Source organism: Mchenga conophoros, linkage group LG13 (genome assembly GCF_057382185.1).
Source record: "Mchenga conophoros isolate Kocher_MC1m ecotype Shallow Benthic linkage group LG13, M_conophoros_male_GT1.1, whole genome shotgun sequence".
Classification (NCBI taxonomy): domain Eukaryota; kingdom Metazoa; phylum Chordata; class Actinopteri; order Cichliformes; family Cichlidae; genus Mchenga; species Mchenga conophoros.
In genome coordinates, this window is record NC_140538.1 from 14,635,057 (window position 1) to 14,660,002 (window position 24,946).

A 24,946-nucleotide genomic window follows, 5' to 3' on the forward strand; every position below is an offset into this window, starting at 1 on the left:
TGATGCTAGTCCACTAACTTGTGTGTGGTCAGTCAACCTAAGCATGAGGTCCGTTGACTGCGTTTTCGTGTTGGTAACGTTATACGATTAAAGAAAATATTCTGTCGAAAGTGATGATATGGTAAATATTTTTTCCGCTTCGTTTAATTTTGTTCGCTCAAAACGGAAACACGAGCCTCTGCGGAACAGCTAACTCTTCTCTGTATCCCTCATCTCCTCCGACAGCGTCCTGTGAAGGCTGCTAGCTATGATGTGACTGTGATATCCGCCGTCGAGGGAAGTTATAATTGACATTATCATAGCTGAATGGCTAAAGCACCGGTCTGTCTGGCTTAATTTAACGCTTGAATGCTCTCATTTCGATAGCCTTTTGAGCTCCGCGTCGGAGGGAACCGCTATATTTTCTTGGCGGAAATAACCGAAGAGAGCGTACTCGCGGTGCTGTAGTTCACACCTAAAAAAGATGTCCTTCTTCAATTTTCGCAAGATCTTCAAACTAGGGCCGGATAAGAAAAAGAAGCAGTATGAGCATGTACACAGAGACGTCAATCCTGAGGAGATATGGGAAATTATTGGGGAACTGGGAGATGGAGCCTTTGGGAAAGTGTACAAGGTAAGTTGACGTGTTACGTTACATCCGCCTTTGGTTTCCTGCATTTCTTTATAGACTAGCTTCAGTTGTTTCTTCGCATGTTGCTGTCTCGAGGTCATAAGCTGTAAAGCTGACAGCGATGATTACAGCTCTTGTTTGGGTAACATATTCCAACCTCGGCCACCTAACCCTCAGCAAATAACATATTTGTTTCATATAAATCATGCAGGAATTGACTAACTGCTAATATCCTGTAAAGAAATGTGACCAGCAGCTGGGATCTTAAACTCAATTAGTTTTTGGATATTTTCTATTTAGCAGGCTTAGCACAGGCTTTGCGTCACTGCCGGAGTATAGACATGACTTTACCAGTGAGTTGCACTTGGGGTTGGTTAAAAACTGATAAAGGTGTGGTCCACATACAGAATCAATATGGCCTCACATGTGACATGTTGGATTATTTGGGCCTGTGACATGTCAGGACAACCACAATAAATAGTTTAAACTAATAAAATGACAGAGCAGGTGCACCCAGACTTTAAAAAAAAACACACACTTTATGCTAATTACTGTGACAGGTGCACAGCTGGGTTTAAATTAGGGCAGTGGTTTGTCACATCTGGTTTGTCTTCACTAACCCATATATATAGGAACTGTTACAACAATTTGATGACATAGAAGAGTACCTGTTTATTATTTTGTTTAGGTTTGTTTTCCTGCTGAGAAAGTCAGGTATGCCTTCCAATGTTGTAGTTTGTTGGTGTATAGTTATGCTACATGGAAAAATATTCAATGCTGTGTCCTCCAGCTGTAATCTCTGCTACTTTACTTACCTTTCCAGGTTATCTCTGCAGGAGTTTGCTCTAGGCTGAGAACACACTTTAGAAAAAGTTAGTGTTTGTGTACTTGTAGCACAAGTAGATTAACTTGGTTAACTTGTATTTTTTTTAAACATAGTTTCTTTTAAATATTTTTCAATGTATATAACTGTTTTAGTAGATTAGTGAAAAATAGTTTCCACAACCTTCCATGCCTTCATGCCTCTTTTTGTTTTGGCACTAATCCCTGTTAAAGAGCTTTCTTTCTCTCTCTCTCTCTCATTGTGAGCTACTTAACGCTGTTCCTTCCTGGTGCTCTTGTGTTCAAATAATGCAGCAAATGGCCCATAAATCTTAATTTGTCTTCACTTATTTCCTAGTCTTGTTAGCTGATTGGCTACACGAGATGAGAGCCAAGAAATACTTGAGTGCCTTCTCACACCAAAGTATACAAAATATACACCTGACTCCCAGTTATCACTTGTGTGAGCTCAGGTGAAGATATCTTTAATCAGGCCACATTAGTATGAAAGCGCACTGTGCTTTCATTTGCTACTTCACAGGCTTCTGGCAGCTAACTCCTTTGGGTGGGGTCGCAGAGTTTGCAAGCAACATGTGAATCAGCTGTTCAAGTGAGGTCAACCGGAAGAGAGAGAATTCTTAACTAGTAGATCAATGTATTACATGTTAAGTGTTTCATAGACACTTTTAGTACTGCAAACAAACTGCTTATATAATTCTTTCCATGCAATGAGTCATTTTTTAAAAATCTGATCTACCTATTCAAAGATAGACCTCTACAGGTGGTGCGATATGGGAGTTTTCATTTATCAGCTATTTATTCACATTAAAGGTTGGGTTTTTTCTGGCTCAGAATGGGCCTTCAGGGTGTTACTATACACGTAAGCATGATGGTCTGCAAACAAAAAGTCTATGTTACCTTATTTAACAGAGGTACATACATTTTTATTGTTACTGTTTTTGGCTGTTTTACAAACATAAATATATTTAAGCTTGAGTAAATTAAACTCCAGAGTTCAGATGAATTTTTTCTGACAGACGGAAATGTATTTATTTATTTAATAAAGTAAAAACTCTGCGTTCATGGATGTACATTTGAATAACCAGTGCTGAACTGTCAATGATTATTATTTACAAAGAACCACAAAGTTCGCTCTCCCTCCCTCTTAAACATGATTATAGCACTCCTGCGCTCTCATTTAATTCCTCAAAACAGATCAACATTAAGCATTTAGCGCATTAAAACGTCATGTTCATGATGAGCAAAGGTCACAGGCTCTTCTTTAATGAGTCAAGTGACAGACAAATTATGGTGTCTCTCTTCACTGTAAAGCTAATATTGAATCTGCATGTAAGCGATGGCCTGTGCCTGACAGGCATCAGCCACTACAAAGGGAAAAAGAGGCAGGCAGTGTGTCAGGTCAGAAGAGTGTAAATATAGGGTCTGACACACTCTGCTGCAGTTGGTCTTTACACTCCCTCCCTTTTCTTTTTCCCTAACTCCCTGAGATTGTGTCTGTATCCATAAACATTAGGCCCTAGGCTGGCCTTAAAATAACTTCCCAGTGCTTTATTTCACAGGTTCAGTGATCATTTTTATTGGTCTCCTCGGTGCAGCTCTATCAGGAATGAGAATTTAGGGTTTGAGTTGTGCAATAAATGGCACAAACCTGTTAAATCATATACATATTTGGTATAATAATCACTGCAATGAGTGTGACAGAGTGAGATGAAAGAAAGAAAAGAGGGGAGGAAAAGGAGTGGAGGAAGTGAGCAAGCGTTGCAAGATCGGCCTGTGTTAGAGTAGCTCAGAATGACAGGATGTGTTGTAATTTTTTTTCTTTTTTTTATCAATGTTTGACAAAGAGTTGTCTTAAATCTCTGAAATGAGTTTCTTGAGATACAATCTTCTGTAAGCTGCGTAATTTATATTGCTCCAAATGACTTTTTTCTTAATGTTGATATTCTTCCATAATTCCTGTTGTGTACAAGTTACAAGTTGTTGCTCTGTAAAATTATGCTGAGCAACATTTGGCTTATAATTAGCATGATCCTTTCCCATTTTATACACTGTGTGCTGTAAGGATATACTCTACAATTTATCATTTTGTCAATGTTGCTTGCAGGCACAGAACAAGCAGAATGGGACCCTGGCTGCTGCTAAGGTTATCGACACAAAGACTGAGGATGAACTGGAGGATTACATGGTTGAGATTGACATTCTGGCCTCCTGCAACCATCATCACATTGTCAAACTGCTGGACGCTTTCTACTTTGAAAGCAAACTTTGGGTAAGTTCGTCAGTTTCGTGCTGGGAAGCAGTGAAGCATGGAGAGACAGAAATTCATTATAAGGCACCATTCGTTATGCTGTTTCTCACAGGACTTTCAGATCATTTGACTGATGGCTCATGACACTAAACTTTTCTTATTTCTTCAAGAGTTAGAATGGGTCATATGACAAGCAACAGAGGCTAATACACGACTAGGACTGCATGCTTCACTGGAGAGTACCTGACTGCTTAGAAGTAATAGGCCACATATAGTTGTTTTTTCTTTATTTATTTTTAGCTGGTTAGCTAGAAATCGACCTGATTTGTTACTGTGTTCAAAATTCTGCAAGTGAAGTCTTTGTATAAGGAAGTAAAGAAGTAATAGGCCACTACTGAGAAATGCATTATCATACTTTATACATCTTCCTATTTATAATGAGGGATTTATGTATTTAGTGGAATACTCCTCAATTTGGCCTTATTCCTATCTCCCTCAAATCATAACCAGTGTGCACAGTGTATTTTATAATGAGAAAGAACGTATAAATCTCTGAACACAGCCCCTCATCCTCATCCTGGTGTTTTACTGTGAGCACAGAGGTGCAGCTTTAATACATGGTCAGTAGATCTCATTGTGTGCAGTAAGAGGCCCCAGAGCAATTAGGTCCTAGCAGGGGGTGTCATGTGACTGTCCCTTGTGGACTGGCCACAACCATTGGAAGATAATGGAGCAGTTTTGGTGGCTGGAGAAAGTGCTTTTGAATAATTCAGAGCCGCATGCAGGTTGTCCCTCTGGCCTTTGAGTTCAAATAGCATGATGAATGTGTAACTGCCTACATTTAGCTTGTGCCGGGTGTTGAGTTAATGTATAATATGTTCATTAATTTTCTACAAAGGAAATCTGTTGTTAGAAAACAGATGTTTACTTTGACTTGTGTCTACAATCAGTGTACGTTTAGTTTAATACTCACCTGTAAACTACAAAAGAGATGGCATGAGAAAGTGTACTGCCAAATGGGAAGAACCACTTTGTTTCTTCCTTTTGTTTGAATCACTGAATAGAGGGTGGTGCTCTGTTTGTAGCTTCGATTGATTTTTGTATCATCTGATACCATGAGCTGCCAAGCAACGTGCAGGCTAAGCCAATAATGATGAAGTACTGGTCGGGTACATTACATCAGCTCTTACAACTGAGGTCAGAACCTGTGCAGTTTTACATCCTAGCATAGGGGATTAGCATTAGTTTTATTTCGTTACCTCTCTGGAACCCAAAGAATCACTGCACTTTATGAAAATTATTGCATATTTGATGAGGTTACTGATATTTCATCTTAAAATATCAGCTTGAAACTTGTAATTAAGTAGTTAACTGGCACCTTTTTATGTTGATATTTGTTGTTAAAATATCCCCTATAAAATTACACAGTTTTATATTTAAAAGCATCTCCCCTCTTTGTTTTTTCTTCCCTTGGGGAAATTTCTTCCAAGCTAGAAACGTCCAATTAAAGGACACTTGCACCCAACGTTTTAGTGTATTCCCAAGCTTTTAACATGCGCATATGTGCATACTGTTTTGAAACAAACAAAGATGGCAATAATGGATGTCTTCCTCTTACTGTTGACAGAAGCACAGTACTGTGAAGAAATGCTTTAGGCTTAAAGGGATCGTCACAGAAAACATTTTTCAATATTGTTGTTTCTATAAAGTATAAGTGTATAAATTAGTACATATTTAGACTAATGACAAACCCTCATTTACATATTAAAACCTATAAACCTTTATTTATAAACATATAAGCAAATGTTAAACATTTTAGAAATATTGTATTAAAAAATAATATTCATAATGCAAGTTAAGTATTTTAAATAACATGTCTTCTTAACTGGCATAGTATGGAGAGACTCATGTTCACTTCCTTTAAGTATTGCCCCTTGTACATAAAAATGTGCAAAGGGATTTTCTTCAGTATTAATGCAGCGGTTTAGTTTAAAGCGTGCGTGCTCATCCTAAACAAACATGTTCAAACTCTTCTGCAGTGTTTACCAAAATGAGGAAATCGTTTGTCACTAGGATCTGTGATGAAGCATACATAGTATGTGTAAAATATTTACATGCATTTTGCACTAAACATTTTTCTATACTTTTAAGAAACAATTTGTATTTTGTAGAAATTCCTATAATAGACTCATTCATCACAACCTCCTCTGTATAGTGGAAAAGGATCCCAGTCACTATCAAGTTCAAAGCTTGAACTTCTACAGATATTTCAGTTCAAGAAGGACTAAAAGACAGATGCATGTAGAATGGAAACCAAAAGACGTATAGCTCAGTATGGCTGATTGGCGTCTTGATCTCTACAGTATAATCAATCTTTTCAATAAACATCATGTTGTTCCAGCTTTTGAAAGTCGCAAATTCCTTATTTAATCAAGTCGTGTGCTGCAAGGGTAGGTTAAACTGGGACTTTATTGTATTATATAAGTGTATTACTTAATGTTCTTTTGTTCTACCATTACAGATTCTGATAGAGTTCTGTGCAGGCGGTGCTGTCGATGCCATCATGCTGGGTAAGTCCCTCATTCACTAAAGCAAAAAAAAGAGTAACACTATGAAATTCTGCAGCTTTTCCTTTTCTCCATCCTCTAGTGCCAACTCTTTTATTCCATCCAGAAGCCTGTACCGAAGGATTTTTTTTTTCCCCCCTCTACTAAGTTGGCAAAGCAATTCCAACTGTAATTATTGTAGCTCAGGTTTCAAGAAGCAGTTAAAGTACTTCTTGTTCATGCACTTCCTCTGTCTTGTTTTGAAGCCTAAAGAAACACAAAACCACTCATTTTAAAATGCAAATTGCATTGCAAAGAAGATGATAATGAATTCACTTCACTATTCAATGTTGATTCATTATGACTCGCCTAGATTTGTCTAGTCATATGTGCTTGCTGATGTAAAGGTGGAGATGACCCATTTTGTGTTTGTATTTGTGTATAACAAAGCCTACAGCAAAATATTCACTGGGAAAAATTGGGACTTTGGAATTTTCTCTGTGCATGTTTGTCCTTAGAGTTGGAGAGACCCCTGACTGAGCCCCAGATTCGTGTGGTGTGTAAGCAGACTTTGGAGGCCTTGGCTTACCTTCATGAGAGCAAGATCATCCACAGAGACTTGAAAGCTGGGAATATTCTCCTGTCCCTGGATGGAGATGTAAAACTGGGTAATTGTGTTTTTGTTTTTTTGTTTTTTTAACCATTTCTAACCATTTACTAACAAAAGGAGATATGAGAGGTTATTCCATTAAAAAAATACTAAAATCAACTAAATGTTCTCGCAGAATCAGGTTTTTGTTTTGTATTTTTTACAAAAAGCATGTTTAATAAAGTACATAGGTTTGGTTTGAATCTTTAAGTTCTGAAACCACATAACCTCTTAAGTACACGACTTACTTACTCGGGATGAATTAGTAACAAAACGGGGGGGGTGTCTACTAAACTCACTTTAGTATTATATTCATTCTTTGATTTGTCCTTGGCTCTGTATTAAAACAGCCGTTGTAGATCTCTTTGTAGCTTGACTTTGGGGTTGGTGGTGACAGTGCAGCACTGTGGTTTGTTTACACATAAAAATGTAGTGAGTCATCATTTGGCATCGGGTTCAAAAACTTGGAGAACAAAGTGATGTGCTTGCTGTGTGTTTTTTTTTTTTTTTGTTTTGTTTTAATATAATATTCTACCTATGTATGTGTTTTGGTGATGCATAATGTTTCAGAAGTAAGAGTATTCATGTTCATGTTGTTGCTGCAGCATCCATAGCTCCTGGCTGCCTGATGATTCATGTTCTGTAGGCAGAGGGTCATGACGGAGCCTGGCAAACAATAATTATCAAGCCAGTCACCAGGGACTTAATGATAGATCTCTTTTTCCCTCTAATGTGTGCATACTGTAAGTGTTGCAAGAAAAGAGAGCAGGCTGAAATAACTGCACAGGTAACACAACAATGATGGACCCTAAGAGCATTATGAAAGGGAATGTGAGGCTTTTCTGCTCACTTTGGGGATAAATATTATAAGTGTAAAGCACTCTCTACTGTGTTTTGTTTTGGTAGAAAATGCTATTTTATATTTTAGTCTCACAGGGTGCCATTTTACAGTTTAGCTTAATTCATTGATGAAAAGAATCATGATTTATTTCTACTTTCAGCTGACTTTGGTGTGTCTGCTAAAAATACCAAGACATTACAGAGAAGAGATTCTTTCATCGGCACTCCATATTGGTGAGTCACACTGCCTGCTTACAAGAGGGCATTCACCTCTTAGTATTTGATAATTGTCTCAGACTGTACCACAGCTAAGATGACAGTGGGTTTTTTTTTGTTGTTGTTGTTGTTGTTGTTGTTGTTGTTGTTGTTTTAAATCATCAAAAAATGTGGGATAACAACTCATTTGAAAAAAATCTATGTATTAAACGAACTTCCTATTTTATATTCCTTTCCTCCTGGAAAATAAGAGCATTGACCCTTAAGCATTAGAAGATATGCTGAATGACCTCATTTACCTGCATTCCAAAATGTGGGTTATTGATTGGTGGCTCTTACTGACTGATTGAATTTCGCAGGATGGCTCCAGAGGTGGTAATGTGCGAAACTTCCAAAGACCGTCCATACGACTACAAGGCCGACATCTGGTCCCTTGGCGTAACGCTCATAGAACTGGCACAGATTGAACCGCCCAACCATGAGATGAATCCCATGAGAGTGCTACTGAAAATAGCCAAGTCCGAGCCGCCCACACTCATGAATCCCTCTCGCTGGTGAGATACTGTGCTGGTGATAACTGGGAAGGTGGTGCTGGATTGTTTCCGAATGGGAGATGAGGAAATGTTGAGGGTTTGCATGTGTGAAAGCATGATAAAATATTAATGTTAAAAGGATAACTACTACTGAATTACTACATTATATAAAGAAAAAAACGGGGTACTTACTCTGTTCTGGGACCAACAAATTCAGTCTTCTTTACCATTTAAAGGTCACCAGAATTCAGCGACTTTCTGCGCAAAGCACTTGACAAGAATGTGGACAATAGGTGGAGTACAGTACAGCTTCTGCAGGTGAGCTGCAGTTGCAAACTACTATAAAACTAAGTGATGCATAAATGTCCGTCAGATGTTAATGTGTCACACTTTAAATGATTTTGCAGGATAAAATTTTTTATCTAATGTTGATATCTTTTGTCTATATATGTAGCATCCTTTTGTCACCAGTGTAACTGACAGCAGACCTCTCAGAGAACTCATAGCTGAAGCCAAAGCCGAAGTCACAGAAGAGCTTGAGGACAGCAAAGAGGAGGAGGAAGAGGACGAACCTGATACACCTCTGGTATGTAGTTTTTTGGGGATATGTGTATAACAAGCATTATAGTATTTTACTTTTTTTATCATTTAGATGAACACTTGATGTTGATAGCTTCATTAAACTCATTGCGGTAAGCTTTATTATTGCTCACTGTGGACATATTGCAATTTCTGTTGGTTTAGGCTGGTCCCGGGCACAAGCGAGCACCTTCTGATGTCAGTGTGGCCAGCTCAGAAGATGACAAAGTTCCATCAACTCCCTCCACTCTTGAGGCTGTTAAAGAAAAGATGGAAGTTGAGCCTGCTGAGGACCAGACTAGTGATAAGTTATCTGATGAAGGACTTGGAACAAGTGAGGTAGACAAGACTGAGGAGGAGAAATTAAATGAGGTGTCTGATGCCAGTAATGAAGACCTGGCATCTGGACTAGTAGAGCCCAGCAAAGATGTCATCTCACATGACTCCACAGAGCCTAAACCAGAAGAGAGTCAAGGTGAAGAGACGTCTGCTGAGCAAGTAGTTTCACAGCCAGAAGAACCTGTAAATACAACAGACAACCAAGAACTTGTCACAGAAACAGAGGAGGAACAGAAGGAGACAGAAGAAAGGATAATGGGTGATGAAACTACCCAGGTAATGGAGGAAGAAAAAGAGCCAGAGCAGGGGAAGCAAGAGAAAGAAAAAGAAGCTGGTAAAGAAGAATCCAGAGAATCACAAGCAGAACCTGAAGATGCAGAAAAAACAGAATCCATTCCAAGAGATGAGCCAGAGGTAGAAAAAGAAAGCAAAGAATCCGAGGAGGAAACGACTGAACCCAAACTAACAGGGAACACAATGGAAGCCATGGCTAATGGCACAGATGAAAATGTAAACATTGAGAATATGGAATCAGATGGAAGACACACGTTTATAAATGAAGACACAAAATTAAGTGTGGATGAGTCATCTGCTGAGCCTATAGAAACAAAACCAGAAGAGAAGCCTATGGATGAGGCCCATGAGGAGTCACAGCAGCCTGAACAAGAGAGCCAGATCACAGAGGAAGCTGAGCTAAAGGAACAAGTACCAACTGAGTCTACAAATGGCATCTGTGATGAAGTTAAAGACACCCCTGAGGATTCAGTGGTCCCACCTAAAGATTCCTGTGTGAACGAAGAAGAAGAGAAAGCAACCCACGCAGATGAGAGCACTTCCCAAGATGCTGTCTCTGTCCAAGAGAGCGAAACGGATTCAGAAGCCAAGATGGAGCAAGGAAGCCCTGCTGTGATCAGGCCAGATGTGGAGAAGGATTCTGACTCTGGGAGCAGCTCTGCTGCTGATAGCAACAGCCTCGACCTCAATCTGTCTATCTCCAGCTTCCTGTCTAAGAGCAAAGAAGGGGGCTCTGTGTCCTTGCAGGTAATACAGTCTGTGCCACTATTACACCATCAGTTATTACATTATCAACACTACCCTGATTACTCGATCCTCTAAAGCAACCCTGCTTTTTGGTAGGAGTCAAAACGACAGAAGAAGACTCTTAAAAAGACACGCAAGTTCATGGTGGATGGTGTGGAGGTTAGTGTGACAACGTCTAAGATAGTGACTGATAACGACACCAGGAATGAGGAGATGAGGTTCCTGAGGTACGTCTGTATCTAATCTGCTTGACATACAGTTGATCTAAATGTGTGACATGACCCATTTAACTCGCCTGCCTTAAATAGTGCTCGCTCTTTTTACAACTCCCACAGCTTTTTACAAATGCCAGATGGGTTATCTCCCGTGATGAATGCCGCATTATATTACTGTCATTTCTCATGTTGCCTTGTAAAGACATGAGGCATGTTGCTGTTACTGTGTGTACAAGTGCTGTCTGACTACTGCACGACCCTCCTGTTAGTAATATATGACACAAATGTGAATCAAACATTTTAAAAAGATTCATCAAAGCACGAAAAGCCATAGAGTATGAATGAGTCACTAAAGTTGAAATAAACATTTAGATATATTTTTTTCAAAAGTCACTGATGTGCAACCATAAAATTCCATCCATGTTTTTTGAAAAAAGTATTAGATTTTTTTTAATAAGTAAATATCATGCCCTTATATTGATATGTTCACTGCAGGCGGCAGGAGTTGAGAGAGCTTCGCCTCCTCCAGAAAGAGGAGCAAAGGGCCCAGCAGCAGCTGAGCGACAAGCTGCAGCAGCAGCGAGAGCAGATCTACAGGCGTTTTGAACAGGAAACTACTGTGAGTCACTCTGGTTGTACTGCACTAGTGTGATGGGCTTTTTTTCTTTCTTCTTTTTTTGGCATTTGGCTAGCTCCTTGAAAAACAAGCACCTTAATGTCAAATCTGGGCTAAATTTAATGCAAGTGTTTACATCAAATGTGCTGCCAGATTTTCCTTAACTGCTTAATTTTCACAATATTGGAAACTTTAATTTGCATTAAAAGCAAAATGAAAAAACGTACAAAAAAAACAAAGAGATTATGTAAAATCTAATATAAATAAATATTGTTTTGGAATAGTCAGGGTGACCCTAGTGCGTATCAATTCTGCAGGCTAAAAAGCGTCAATACGACCAAGAAGTGGAGAACCTTGAGAAGAAGCAGAAACAGACCATTGAGCGACTGGAACAGGATCACACCAGCCGGCTCCGAGACGAAGCCAAACGGATCAAAGCAGATCAAGACAAGGAGCTCTCAAAGTTCCAAAACATGCTGAAGAACCGCAAGAAAGAGGTATGACCCTGCATGTGTGTTTCTCTGTGGAAGTGGGCTGAGTAGTACTTAAATTTGGGAGCTTGTGATCCAGAGCAGCTGCATGTGATGTGTACTGCACAAGCCGTTTAATGGTGCATGTGTTTACAACTTAGCCGGTGGCTAACCTGGCTGTCTCATACTAATCCTATGGGAGTGGTGCGCCCTGCTGTATGTGTGCAAATGTTACCCAGACAGGCTGTGCTATCCTTCTCCTAGATGCTGCTCATTCATGTTGTTGTATCCATTATTCATCTGCCCAGAGGCTTCTGGTTGCAGCTTAAGAAATACTTTGCTCCTGGGGTGTGTTTGTTATTTTTAGAAAACTGTTTACAAAAAGTCAGGATAGTATCTTGACACGTTGATGTCTTAAGCTTTTGCTTGATGGTGCAGATGTTCTCATGCTTGGTCTTTATAAGTCTTTCCTGGCTCTTTCTGTGCTCTTTAGTAGCCTTTAAATGCTTCTCTGGGTGTGCCTTTTTATGTTCTTAAGGGCAGTAGTGCTTATTGCCATCTGTTGTGTACGATGATGCCTTGGTGGTTGCCATGCTCCTCCCAGTTTGATGCTTAGGCTACTTACTTGTTATTGCCATTCTACTTAATGCTGTTTTACAGGTTGGCTTGCATTTGCTTTCTTGGTGTTTAGATGTAAAAATCCAAGAATTAGGCTATGGATAAGATGTGTTTTTTGCATTTTGTCATGTTGTAATCTTTATTGAAATGTACTGTTACTGTGTATTTAACTAACCATGTTTCTTGTATGAGTGTGTGAGGTTGCTTTGGTCATGGGATGGCCAGATTTGAAAGGTTTTTCCAAGTGGTGTTGGGCTTATTTGGGTCAAATAATAAATGCCTTTGGTCTGACTAACTGACATGGAATTGTCTTCAATAGTGCTGCAGTATTCTTTTGGAAATCTTAAGGTCAAGATGGATAAATAATCAACAGATTCATTATTAACAAAATTATAAGTCCTCTATAAATGGCAAATTGGAAGAAAACCATGTTGAACCTGCTTTATTACACTGTTAAATCTAGTTTGTAATTACAAAACAATTCCAACTCAGTTATTCTATTTTTTTCTTTTTCTTTTTTTCCCCCCACGAATCATCATGTTCATGGCTGCGAGACTTAATCGAATGCAAAGTAATGTAGGGCGAGCTGTTTTTGAGGCTAACATCTTCTGCCGTGCACAAGTCAAATTCTTTCTTTTAACATGACTCTAACTCATGGGGGTCAAGTCGACAGTTCAAAGAAACGTTAAATGCAGGAGGTGGAAATTAAGCATGTTGACTTTAAATCAGTTGGTGGCTGGATCCAGTATCTCTCCTCTCAGACTGGGCAGTGCATGACTCTTACTGTTGTTGGCCAGCTTTGTTAGATTTTCTGACTATAGAGATCAAACCGATTCTGCACATACACACTTTAGGCCATACAGGAAGTTGGACATTCACCCAAACACAAGAAAAAAGAGCTCATGAAACGCTTAAAGGAGGACCTCACACTCCTCAACACTGCAGAGGTAAAGCATCACCTTCTGTGTCTGGAGTATTATCTGTGTATGTAATTGCTCCCTATCTGCTATCTATCTACTACCTACTGAGCTGTATTGACTTTTGAATATATTCTCCTTCTTTATAAAAAAAATTTTCTAAGATTTTAATAATACCATGTACACGCTACAGTTAAATGGTTAGCTCTCACTGAATTTTGGCAAAACCAAATTTGTGCTTCAGGTAGAAGCTTTAAAAAAATAGCAATTCCCTTTATGTTACACATATATATGAAGATTTGTTCAGGAGAAATAAATTATAACATACAGTCACCAGTGAAGTTACATACAAGGTTTCTGACAAATTTTTTGCTTTCATGATTTCTATCCTATGATAAAGATTTAATTTTCCTACTTTGTCACACATAGCAGTGGAAGTGTTCTATTGGACTATATTAAAAAGATTTTTACAATATTCAGCCTTTTATTAAATAAAGGTAGGAGGAACAAAAAATTAAATTGCCTCAAAGGAAGCAACATCCACCTTTTACTGTTTTCCTCAGTAATGAAAAATATAATTGAACTTTGAGATTTCCAGCTGTCACCAAAAAATGAATATTAGAATCTTTATGGAAGTAAAATTTGTGGTGTGGCCACTGAACACATGTCAGTGTTAAAAATCAAATCGGGTTCTGAATGTTTTTTATTTTTCCTCAGAAAATTAATCGACAAAACAAAAGAAACACAAATTTAATGTTTTAGATTTGCTTCAAATCTGAATACTTGTTTACCTCCATCTTCACTGATATGGAAAAATCATTTATTTTAACTGATGACTGCTCAAAACAAAAAATAATCATTATTAGATGCACTGTAAGGTTTTCTCCTTTGAAAAGTGTCCAAAATGTAATAACCATAACATGTAGTCTGCTACTCAATACTGCACATCCCACACCCGTCCATCAAGTACAAAACATCCCACATTGCAATTCTTCATCTTTGTTCCTGACACTACATATGTGGAATTTAATTATGTAATGCTACACTTGTCAGTGGTGATCATACAGTCTGTGGTGGTGATGATGATTCAGAAGTGTCAGATCTCATTTTACCAGCTACCTCAGGCACCATTCAGGCTCTCTTAACAAAGGAGCGACTGCAGACATAGCTTTTGTCTCCACAGTAAAGATCGTTACTGAAAGACCTTTTCAAAACTTGGTTTTCCTGTGCTCAGTCTGAGACACACAAACAAATGTCTTCTTTTCTTTGAAAGGTAAACCTTAATTTATTTTGTTTTAAATATTCTGTAAGTAGCATTGAAAGTAACAAAACTGCTTTTTTTACCAGCTGGATTTAACAAAAATGCTAAAATTCTGAGCCGCTTTGAAGCATGGCAAGACAAAGAGTTTTGACAACTAATTGATTGACTTCCTAACATTCATCCAGACCTCGCCACGAGCCTTAAACTCACCAACAATCCCAAAGTGGAAAACCCATTTTTAATGTAGGAAGGATCTGTGTGAGTGCTGAGTGAGTGTTGACGTGAGAGATCCTCAGGCTGCTGTGTGCTGTCTGTCCCTGATCAGGGCAAGTGCGCTGTGTGCTCTCCTCCACAGGCAGTGGCCCAGGTTATGATACAGTCTTTTCAGTTGTCCTCATGCGCACTCTTCAACGCTCAGATGCAGGATGTAAGTGCCCCCCCATCCCGCCCCGTATCTCTCCATCTCTGGCCCATACTTAGATGTGTGTGAAGTTACATGACAGGATAGTTTGTGATGGTTCAACACATGTAAGCATGGGCAACGTTGGGATTTTTTTCTTTTTTTTCCTTTTTGAGTGTTGTCATCACTGTGTTTGTGCAGTGGTTCTTTCTTCCTCTCTTGCTCAGTATTTTTCCTCCACCAGTTCACAAATGTTATACATCAAGTCTGTGTATTTTATATGGTATTTATCTTGTATTACACCGTTTGCTTAAGACTAGATTAAATCTGGGTTGCACCGCTGTGTGGCAGCTCTTGATGAATTCTGTCTGGATCCATGTTTGTCTTTGTCAGCCAATATAGACAGCCTGCCTTTCAGGGCAGATGAGTCACTCATTGTGTATAAGTGGATTATGAGATCACACTTGAACCATCTTAATTTGGATTCAACTGTATAATAACAGCGTTACCTTAGTTTTCTTATAATCAAGTGAGTTATATGATCAGTTTTACCTAATAATAGTTTTATAATCGCAATACAACTTACAGTTAACACTAGCTAGATAAAGTTAAATAAAATAAATAGAAGATTTGGCTTCTTATGCAATTAGTCATGCGTAATGTAGGCTGGTTTCTGGACGATGTGAATGTCACTGTAGATGTTGTCTTGCATAAAACTTTGCCACAGTATCTCTACTAAACTGTTAACTTTTCTCTCTTTCTTCACTTCCATTGTGGATCGTTGCCATCCATGAACTCTGAGTGTCTCTTTTGCTGAGTCCAGTTGATGATGTGACATCTTAGTGCTCTGTGTTGTACTGAATTTTGAAGTGAATGGCTAGATTACATTATTTTGCTTCAGGCAGATTCGATCATTAAGATGCAGTCTAACTGTGACACTGCTGTGCTTCCCCTCTCTACTTTTTGCTGTCTCTGAGTGATCTCCATGTCTTCCCCAGGCAGTTTCTCACTGCTCTTCTCTCCTCAGGAGCAAGAGTTCCTACAGAAGCAGCAGCAAGACTTGGATGGAGCTCTAAAGAAAATCATCCAGCAGCATAAAGTGGAGATTGCCACGATTGAGAGAGACTGCCTTAACCACAAACAGCAGTTTATGAGAGGTAGAAGACTCGACTCTGTTACTGCTCTGTTTTGGAGTTAATCTTTTTTAAGGGTAATTGTGCAATGTATGCCATAGGAATTAGATTATTGAGCTACACAAATGATCACAGGGTATTTTAGGTTTACAGGGTCCTCGTGTTTACCAGTTGACTTGTAATTGTGTTGTAAATCTGGTGATCACTGATTCGAATTACGCTGCAGTGTTATATTCACACGAACACTGAGAACATAGTCAGAGATACCACATTTTGTGCCACTCTGTCTTAAGACTGCTGCTGTTTTAAACATGACAAAAAGGCAAACAACTTACCTCACGTATCCTGTGCAAGATTCAAGTGTCTCAAACCTCATTTTCATGCCAGACACAGACATGAAAGAAACCACAGCCTGAGATGTACTTTTATTTTTGAGTCAGCGTGTAGAGGAAGTTGATGTCAGCGATGCCTCCTTTGCTTGCCAAGTGTGTAAATTCTGACTGTGACATCCAGACGACTGAGACACTGTGTTTAAGGGGATGTGCTGCTGCCTATCCAATTTTGCCTTTTTGTTTGGTTTTCAGACCCCTGTTGGTAACCAGCAAACATGCATGCACATGTTTTTTTTTAGCCTTGTTTGTGCTCACATGTGTTTTGTAGCTCGAGAGGCAGCCATGTGGGAGCTGGAGGAGCGCCATCTGCAGGAAAAGCACCAACTGCTGAAGCAGCAGCTGAAAGACCAGTACTTCATGCAGAGACACCAGCTGTTGAAAAGGCATGAAAAGGTACAAGCACAGAGTGGAACTGTAAATGTAACTGTAAAATTTAAATAACCCCACTAAAACAAAACTGTGGGCATTCGTGTGTTTTATAGGAGATGGAGCAAATGCAGGGCTACAACCAGCGTCTGATAGAGGAGCTGAAGAACAAACAGACTCAAGAGAGGGTGCGTCTGCCCAAGATCCAACGGAGCGAGGCCAAGACCCGCATGGCTATGTTCAAGAAGAGTCTCCGCATCACCGCCACAGCATCCATCACCGCAGAGCAGGAGAGAGAGCGGATAAAACAGGTAGAGGCGCTGCGAGCTCGGGCTAGTGATGTTTGACCATTTTTAAAAGAAGTGACTGGACATCAGTTTTTGTTGGGGGTTTTTTCCTCCTCTTTCTCTCAGCAGTAATGTTTCACACTGGCTTAGACTCACACCTGGGCGCTGACCAATACAAACACAGTACCCTTTATTATTCCAGCCTGTTTGGATCTCAGACCAGAAACTTTCCAACTCACCATTTCACAATCCATACTGACGCCATCATTCTCAAGTTGCACTTTCAGTTTAGTTTTGTGGATGAAAGCTCAGTGAACGATCTTGGAGGAAATCTTAAATTTTAGTTTGTGCAAATAGTTTATTCGCTGACATTCTGAATGTTAATACGCAACATGCTTGTGTTGTTTTGTAGTCACGGTCAGTTTATTTAATAAACTGACCGTGAAATAGACACTATGACCAAAGGCATAGAGAAAAAAAATGCATCATTTTTAGCAGTTCCTATGCCTTGTGTGAAAACCACAAATCATGCTCACATCTGTCTGTTGTGTTTTTGTCTCCATGGTCCAGTTTGCTTTGCAGGAAGAAAAGAGACAAAAGGGCGAGAGACTGCACCAACACCAGAAACATGAGAACCAGATGAGAGATTTGCAGCTACAGTGTGACTCAAACATCAGGGAGCTGCAGCAGCTGCAGGTGGGGCTCAACGCGCTCACATTCACACTCTATCTTTTTATGTTTATCGTATATGTTTTAAACTACATTTCTATGGAGCTCCAGAGTATTGAGCAAAACACACATAACCACGTCATCCATCCATCCATCCTTCCATCCATCTTCTTAACAACTCATCTACCTTTAGGTTACAGGAAGCTTATTCCAGCTGTGATAGGGTGAAAGACTGGGTACTTCCTGTGTAGGCTGCAGTATAACCATATCAAGAATATATACAGTTTAAAAAATAATCATTTGTGACATTCAAATTCAACAGGATTCAGTAGTTTTTCTACATATTTATTTTAATGCTAATGAAAAGTAAACATTAACAAGGCTACATTTGTAGCAGAGGCTATTTAAAACATGCAATCATAATTGTACTTGGTACTATTATTTGAAATATTCTCACTAAATTCCATTAATATTTATGGCTTCCTTGTATATCTATCCTCTGTTTTTATTGCTTCGGTTAATCCATGCTCATGTTGCAAATGTTTATGTGCAGCCTGTAGAAAGAGTTTCTGGAGGCCGGCGGTATCGATTTCTATTAGGTGTTGCCGGTCACTTCACACTCTTACTATTGATCTTATTCTGATCACAGAGCTGAATTAAATGCTTTCTGGCAACAGTTAAATAATTAATATACTAATTATGACAAAAATGTCATTCTGGAAAAAAAAAAGTTGAATCTAATTCATTTTTATCCAAAAGGTTAAAGGTCAGTTTCACTTTGAAACTGCAAATGCGCTGCAAAAACACTTAATTCAGCACCATAACTCTAGAGCAGGTAGATACTAATCTTTCTGCTATAGCAGATTGATTCTAATCTACTAAATACTTTCAGTCTTAACTACATTTGTTATGAGTCTGAACTCGAATAGAATCTGCAGCCTGTTTGCTATGAAGTAAAACTGCAGTGCAGTAATTCTAGTTTAACATGATTATTAATTTATAAGGTTTTTTTATCATTTATTTAATACTGCATATTTAATGTGCATTTTAAGTTTTTAATCTTTAATCCTTTAAGTTTTTGCTCTGCTGACTGAAAGTGACTGCAACAGATTCATAAATGAACAGTGACTTATGAAGATTATCAGAAAATAAGTAGAGGACAAATTAAAGATGTCAGACAGCATCTATTTTTAAAGGAATAAAAAGCAAGATATGTCGCAGTGTAGGGACGTATACAGGATTCATTAATCATGACAGCACCGTGTTAACACACATTTTCTTTCAGAATGAGAAATGCCACCTTCTGATTGAACATGAGACCCAAAAGCTGAAGGAGCTGGATGAGGAACACAGCCAAGAGATCAAGGAGTGGAGAGAGAAGCTAAGACCAAGGAAGAAGGTATGCTCATTATCCATGTTTGTGACTTTATTTCTTCCATTTTCTTTCTAGTGACGCCATGTTCAGGATCCACCTGTGCAGGCTGTCTCAACAGAATTTTTCATATTATCTTCAAACTGGTTGACTCTGTTTGTATGTGCTGCCCCCTGCAGGCGTTAGAGGAGGAGTTCACACGGAAGCTCCAGGAGCAGGAGGTCTTCTTCAAGATGAGTGGTGAATCTGAATGCCTTAATCCAACCACTCAGAGTCGAGTATCCAAATTTTATCCCATCCCAAACCTGAATAACTCTGGCTTGTAGCCTAATGTTCGTCCGTGCTGCAAAGCAGACTGCTGTCAAACTCTGCTCTCAAACTCGACTCCTCCAGAGTTTAAAAAGGAGTGGAGTTTGAAGGACGAGCCGAGGCGTCATTTCTCTGACCGCTAACTGAAAAACGTGAACACGTTTCACTACTTAAGTTCCACCATTCGCGAGCATGACGTGCCTACACACCGTTCCATTACTTAATTGGGTTTCCTCAGCTTGCTGGGAAGACTCAAAATGAATGATATGCACTTGTTTTGAGCATGTTCAGATTTTTAAAAGTCTGCGGTTGGTAGCTGAGGTCAGTCATGCTTTTCAGATTATTATCGTTAAGCTTAGCTCTGCTACAATATGAATAATCTCCAGTGCCTCGTGTTCTTTTTTTCTCTGCGTTTAGGCCCTTCCCTGCATTTTCTGCAGCTTGCAGTAAATAAATTCCCACCTGAATGTTTTGCACTTAAAAAACTGGTTATCAATTCTGCTCATAATCACAAGATGTCATGAGATCAGTGTAATCGATTCACACAAGCTGGTTATCAAAGACTGCTCTGAGATTTAGTTTGGCTGCATGTAGTAGTAGACCTTGCTGAAGGGCGACGGAGTCAAAAGACAACCATGTATAGATGTAAGACTTTGTTATGTCTGTGTAGTCTTCTGTGCACAGTGTCTGATGTCTAACGGGAGTTAAAATGTTGGGATCGGGAGGCTGTGAGTTCAGATGAAAAATAATGTACTGTGTTGTAGGTGTGTACCTAGATATGAGGTTTAAATAAATACTGTGCTTGCCAGAAGCATTTCACCATCTTAAGAGATGAATGAACAAAAAATATATCTGTTGATTTAGCACATAATTTGATTTCAGTGCCGGTCAGCAAAACACAGAGGTGGCCTGTTGGGTTGGGGTTTTTTTGGGGTTTTTTGACGTTAACTAAATCAGTTCTCCCTTTGACTTTCAGCAGCAATCTCACAAACTAATGACGTCTTGTAAAGAATAATTACCGAAGGAATGTAAAGCTTTTGATTTGCACTGTATTGCCACATGAGCTAAAGAAAAAAATATGCAGTAGAAAATTTTGCCTCACCAAAGCCTAATCAAACTCCAAGCTGAATTGTTTCAACATATTGTTTTCCTTTTATTAAAATTACTTTTAGCTTCTTCTTTTTTTTTTCTTTTCCTTTTTTTCAAATATGCCCTTAGTATTTTACAGCCATGCCTAATCGAAGCCTGTATTCCTGGTATGCTGTAATCGCTCTTCATGGTGAACTTTTGCACTTGTTGAGAGCAGTCCTTTAACTGTACGAGTTTCAGTGTGTGAGGAGATGCCCTCTTCTGCGTTTTACGATAAAGTATTGATGGTTCACAACAAGAAATTACTGTAGTTTCATTTGCCACCATATAGCATCGATGCATGTTATAATTTCTGTATGCTTATATATAAACATTGATTTGATTTTTGTCATAAATGCTGGATTTTTATTGGAGTTTCTGGAGGCTGTCATGTGAATTACACCATTCGACCAATAGATTTCAAATATTTTTTTATTTTATGTTACAGCATTTTAATGTTTCATTCTATCACAATGAATATTCTTTAGTATATGCATTTTTTATGTCAGATGAAATGTATTTAATGTGTCTTTATATATGGACATTTTTTTTCTTGTAAATAAAATATTGACTGTTTATTCGGCAACTTGAGTTAATTTTATTTTTAGACAAATTTAGTAGTACAAATATCAAAACTCACAAGTCCAAAAATAGGTTTATTTTTCTATTGTTTTTCCTTCTTTTTTTTTATATTGACAAAATGTCAATAGGTATAAATCATGTAAAAACATAATCTGGGAACATTTTATAACTTAATCTCTGCAACACTTAAAGGTATAAAGAAAAATATATCAAATTCAGTGCCCTTTCACACAAAAAATATACAATCCAATCCACTTCTTAGTGATCATCCAAGTCACTCTTTCAACCACGCCAACAATGTGTCTCTAACCCACAATTATCAGTTGTGCCTGCAGCAACATTAACTGTAACCCTCCCTCTGTCTGAGACTGTCAGGTTTACATAGTAATATATGTATGCATTTAAAGAGTAAGCTGTTGTAATTTGTATGCAACGAATGCTTATGGATACACTTATATAGCCCTCAATACAATATAATCCTCAAATGACAACAATTTAAAAAAAAGAAAGGAAAAAAAAAAAAAAAGGTACACCAGGCACTCAGTGTGGAAAAAGATGCAAAAAATATCAGCGACTGCTACTTGTTGCTTAAAAATATATTCTCGTAAACAAAGCTGCCCCAGGAAAAAGTCTGATTGCAAGCTTCTAATTAAACAGAGTAAACATTATACACCCACATAATTAAAACAAAATGAAGTATATGCCTGAAAAACCCTTAATGTCTACTGAAGCTGTTTTAAAGACACTGATGCATTTTTCTGGCTGCTTTTATTTTCTCAAACTGACTTTTCTACAGTTGGAAACAGCATTTTAGCTACTTAAATTGGTACAGTTAAAGACCTAAAAAAAACTGAGTGAAAATGAAAGGAAATCTGTTATGATCCAGTAGTATGTTAGCCCTTTAACCGCTGCCAGCCTGACGGCGATGCTTCTGACGACGACCAACAAGTTTATTGCCTGCAGGGGATGAAAAAGAGTGTGTAGGAATGCACTGGTTCATATGTACGATACTGTGCAAAACCGGCACCCCTCATTTCTTTATATTTTGCTAGGAAAATTGAAAATATGTGCAAACATGGAAATACAGTAAAAAAAAAAAAAGCATTTGGAAAATTCTAACATGTTTGGAAGTCAATATTTAGTACGACAACCTTTACTCTTTAACACAGCCTAAACACTAGGGAAAGCTTTCTTGTTTTTTCTTTTAGTCTTCAGGAATAGTTCTCCAGGGTTCCCGAAGGACATTCAAAGACCTTTGGACGCTGGCTTCCTTTTGTTCCTGTCTGTCAGGATGATCCCACTACGCTCAAATAATGTTGAGGTCTAGACTCAGAGGAGATAGATCCATGATTCATTGTGTTCAGTTTTATTCTATTTCTATTCAGGTATGCTTTTACTGCAGTGACTGTGTGTTTAGGATCATTGTCATGATGAAAACTGTCCAGATGGTATTCCATAGCCTCAAAACCATTGTGTTTTCTAGATAGCTTATAGACACACTGTTGTACCTGTCACCTAAACTCCCCTGCACATATTGATAATAAGACCAGTCGCCACTGATTTTCAGTCCCGTTCTTGTGTCGTGTGGCACAAAGTTTCCCTTCAGATTCACTTTCAGATACTGTTCATCTTCTGTACATAGTTTTTAGACCTGCCACTTATCCAGTTTCCTCAAATTTTGTAAAGGTCACACTGCACACCAGGCTGAGATAGTCTGTATTTTTGGCTAAGATCTATTTGGGAATCACCTTGTTGGTTTAAAAACTAACTGCTGATAACTAAGAGCCTAAAAATATAAGTTGTCTGCTATGTGTAAACATGACAGTTGATAATTTTTTATGCCTGACTGATTCATAGGTCAGTGTTAAGTGGCTTATCACATAAAATAAATATTCCTCTAAAAATGGTCAGGAACAATGAGTGAACTGAAAAGAAGTGAAAAAGCAGCCAATGCTGAAAGAAAACCTTTGAAAAACCTACAGAAATCCTAGAAAACTGTTCCTCAACAAAAAATACAAGAAAGTCTGGCTCCTTAGAAGCAAAATGTCAAGAAATGAGCGTTGATTCAAGACTTTTGCACAGTATTGCATGTAATTGGTTGTTTTTCCTGTAGTTTGACATCATAATAGCTTACCTGCTTCCCTCTTCTGCACTCTGTGTGGAATTTGGACAGTATATGTCCCTGGTATTCCAGGTAAACCTGGAGGTCCAGGATCACCTGTAACCATACAAAACACTCTTGTTGTTTCTGCACTAAAATGTTACTCTACCTGTACGCACTGAATAAAATCTGTTTTGTGTACCTTTGTCTCCTTTGGGTCCTGGGTACCCTCTTTCCCCTTTTGGCCCAGGGCTTCCTGAAGGGCCGGGAATGGTGCCATAGACTGTGAAAGGACAGAAAACAGATTTGTTAGAGGTAAAACTGCACTGTCTAGCAACACTTCAGAAGTTGAGACAGTTCAAGTGGGTGGAAAATCATAAGTATATTTACCTCTGAAGAAGTCCATGAGATCAGCTGTGATATTGCCGTAAGCTGCAAAAACACGACTGTGACCAGGTGGTCCAGGTGGGCCAGGCGGGCCTGGCGGGCCTTGAATAGCTCGAACATTTGTGGTCAAAGAAGCCCCACCTGAATACCCTTGCAGCAGGCCCTGACCTGCAGAAAAGTAATTTAAAAAAAAGAAGGCACTGTAGTCATATAAGTTAATTTGCATGTCTTTCATCGGCCTAAGTGAGAAGTACTCAAATCCTCAAGGTCCCCGTACTGGGATTAGGCTCTGTGTATGTGTTATTAACATGCAACACGCTACCATTTTTCAATGGTTTGCCAAGCATAGAGCATTCACAGAAGAGGCTGCTCATAATGGATGCAGCACTGTTGTGCTTAATTTGGAGACAGAGACTTAATTCAAATTCTTCTAACTGAATCTGAATTCAGAGTTGTGATAATACCCTTCCTGATGCAACCCTGTGAGGGTTTTTTGTCTCCTCTCTGACTTGAACCAGGAATCTTACACTTGTTAGATGGATGCATTAACCAATGCACTATTGCTAATATCATAATATAATTGTTATGGTGCCATTTTTTTGCCAAAAAATGCAAAAAACCATACTGGCTAAAAAACAGGCCTTAAGAAACATTGAACGTCAGGTCTAGCATGTAGAATTCCCAGCAATATAGGAACTGTAATTCTAACAGCACATCTGCCACAAAGGTACAAAAACTGGTAGAGTAACTGGTAATCTACTTACTCTTGATGTAGTCTGTAACTTTTATGGCGACATTAGAGTAGTCCAGTGTCTCAGCAAGCTTGCTGACATCAATCTGTCTGATCTGTGGGTTGTTGTGAGAGTCACCCTGAGCGTAGGTCTGGCTCTGTGCGTAGGTCTGGAGGTAGCCTGGCTCTCCACGCTCTCCTTTCAGACCCCTTGGACCGGGAGGCCCTGGAGGTCCCGTGATGGTACGGCGAACACTGTCACCTGGAGAGAGAAAATGTGTCATATCTGCTCTCATCTGTGCTGCTGGGAATGTTTTTTCATATTTGTATCTGTGTGGGATGTCCAAAGCTTACTGGTTAGATACTGCTGAATTTCAGTGCGGATGCTCTCCCTGGGGAAGTTCCCACTGTAAGAAACTGATCCAGTGTAAGTGCCTGGTGGACCCTGTGGACCTGGAGGACCAGGAGGGCCAGGAAGACCTCTAAACCCAGAACCTGGCAGAGAATAGAGACCAAGATGAACAAAGCTGGCACAAACTGATTTTGGAT

The 24,946-nt window shown here is 38.9% G+C and overlaps 2 protein-coding genes across 8 annotated transcripts in view; one reads left to right on the forward strand and one right to left on the reverse strand.

Annotated features, from left to right (window-relative positions):
* Positions 1 to 21,173, forward strand: slka (STE20-like kinase a). Of its 5 annotated transcripts, none has more exons than XM_085296639.1 (20): positions 1 to 613; positions 3,558 to 3,722; positions 6,223 to 6,271; positions 6,766 to 6,915; positions 7,898 to 7,970; positions 8,312 to 8,506; positions 8,722 to 8,803; positions 8,940 to 9,071; positions 9,230 to 10,444; positions 10,541 to 10,671; positions 11,155 to 11,278; positions 11,593 to 11,772; positions 13,218 to 13,310; positions 14,897 to 14,968; positions 15,969 to 16,098; positions 16,735 to 16,859; positions 16,949 to 17,143; positions 17,690 to 17,815; positions 19,074 to 19,187; positions 19,340 to 21,173. In XM_085296639.1, the coding sequence occupies exons 1-20, from the start codon at positions 464 to 466 to the stop codon at positions 19,484 to 19,486; spliced, it is 3,648 nt and encodes a 1,215-aa protein (XP_085152765.1). In that variant the 5' UTR covers positions 1 to 463; the 3' UTR covers positions 19,487 to 21,173. The 5 variants fall into 5 exon arrangements, with proteins under 5 accessions (XP_085152765.1, XP_085152760.1, XP_085152763.1 ...); XM_085296636.1 differs by lacking the exon at positions 14,897 to 14,968 and having other exon boundaries at positions 14 to 121; positions 226 to 613; XM_085296634.1 differs by lacking the exon at positions 14,897 to 14,968.
* col17a1b (collagen, type XVII, alpha 1b) overlaps positions 21,025 to 24,946 on the reverse strand; it is a 25,735-nt gene continuing 21,813 nt past the window's right edge. For all 3 annotated transcript variants that reach the window (XM_085296632.1, XM_085296631.1, XM_085296633.1), the window contains 6 exons: positions 24,752 to 24,892; positions 24,432 to 24,659; positions 23,671 to 23,835; positions 23,483 to 23,563; positions 23,314 to 23,397; positions 21,025 to 22,136 (listed from right to left, as the gene is read on the reverse strand). In XM_085296632.1, the coding sequence (XP_085152758.1) occupies positions 22,081 to 22,136; positions 23,314 to 23,397; positions 23,483 to 23,563; positions 23,671 to 23,835; positions 24,432 to 24,659; positions 24,752 to 24,892 (755 nt within the window). In that variant the 3' untranslated portion in view covers positions 21,025 to 22,080. The remainder of the gene's footprint in view (positions 22,137 to 23,313; positions 23,398 to 23,482; positions 23,564 to 23,670; positions 23,836 to 24,431; positions 24,660 to 24,751; positions 24,893 to 24,946) is intronic.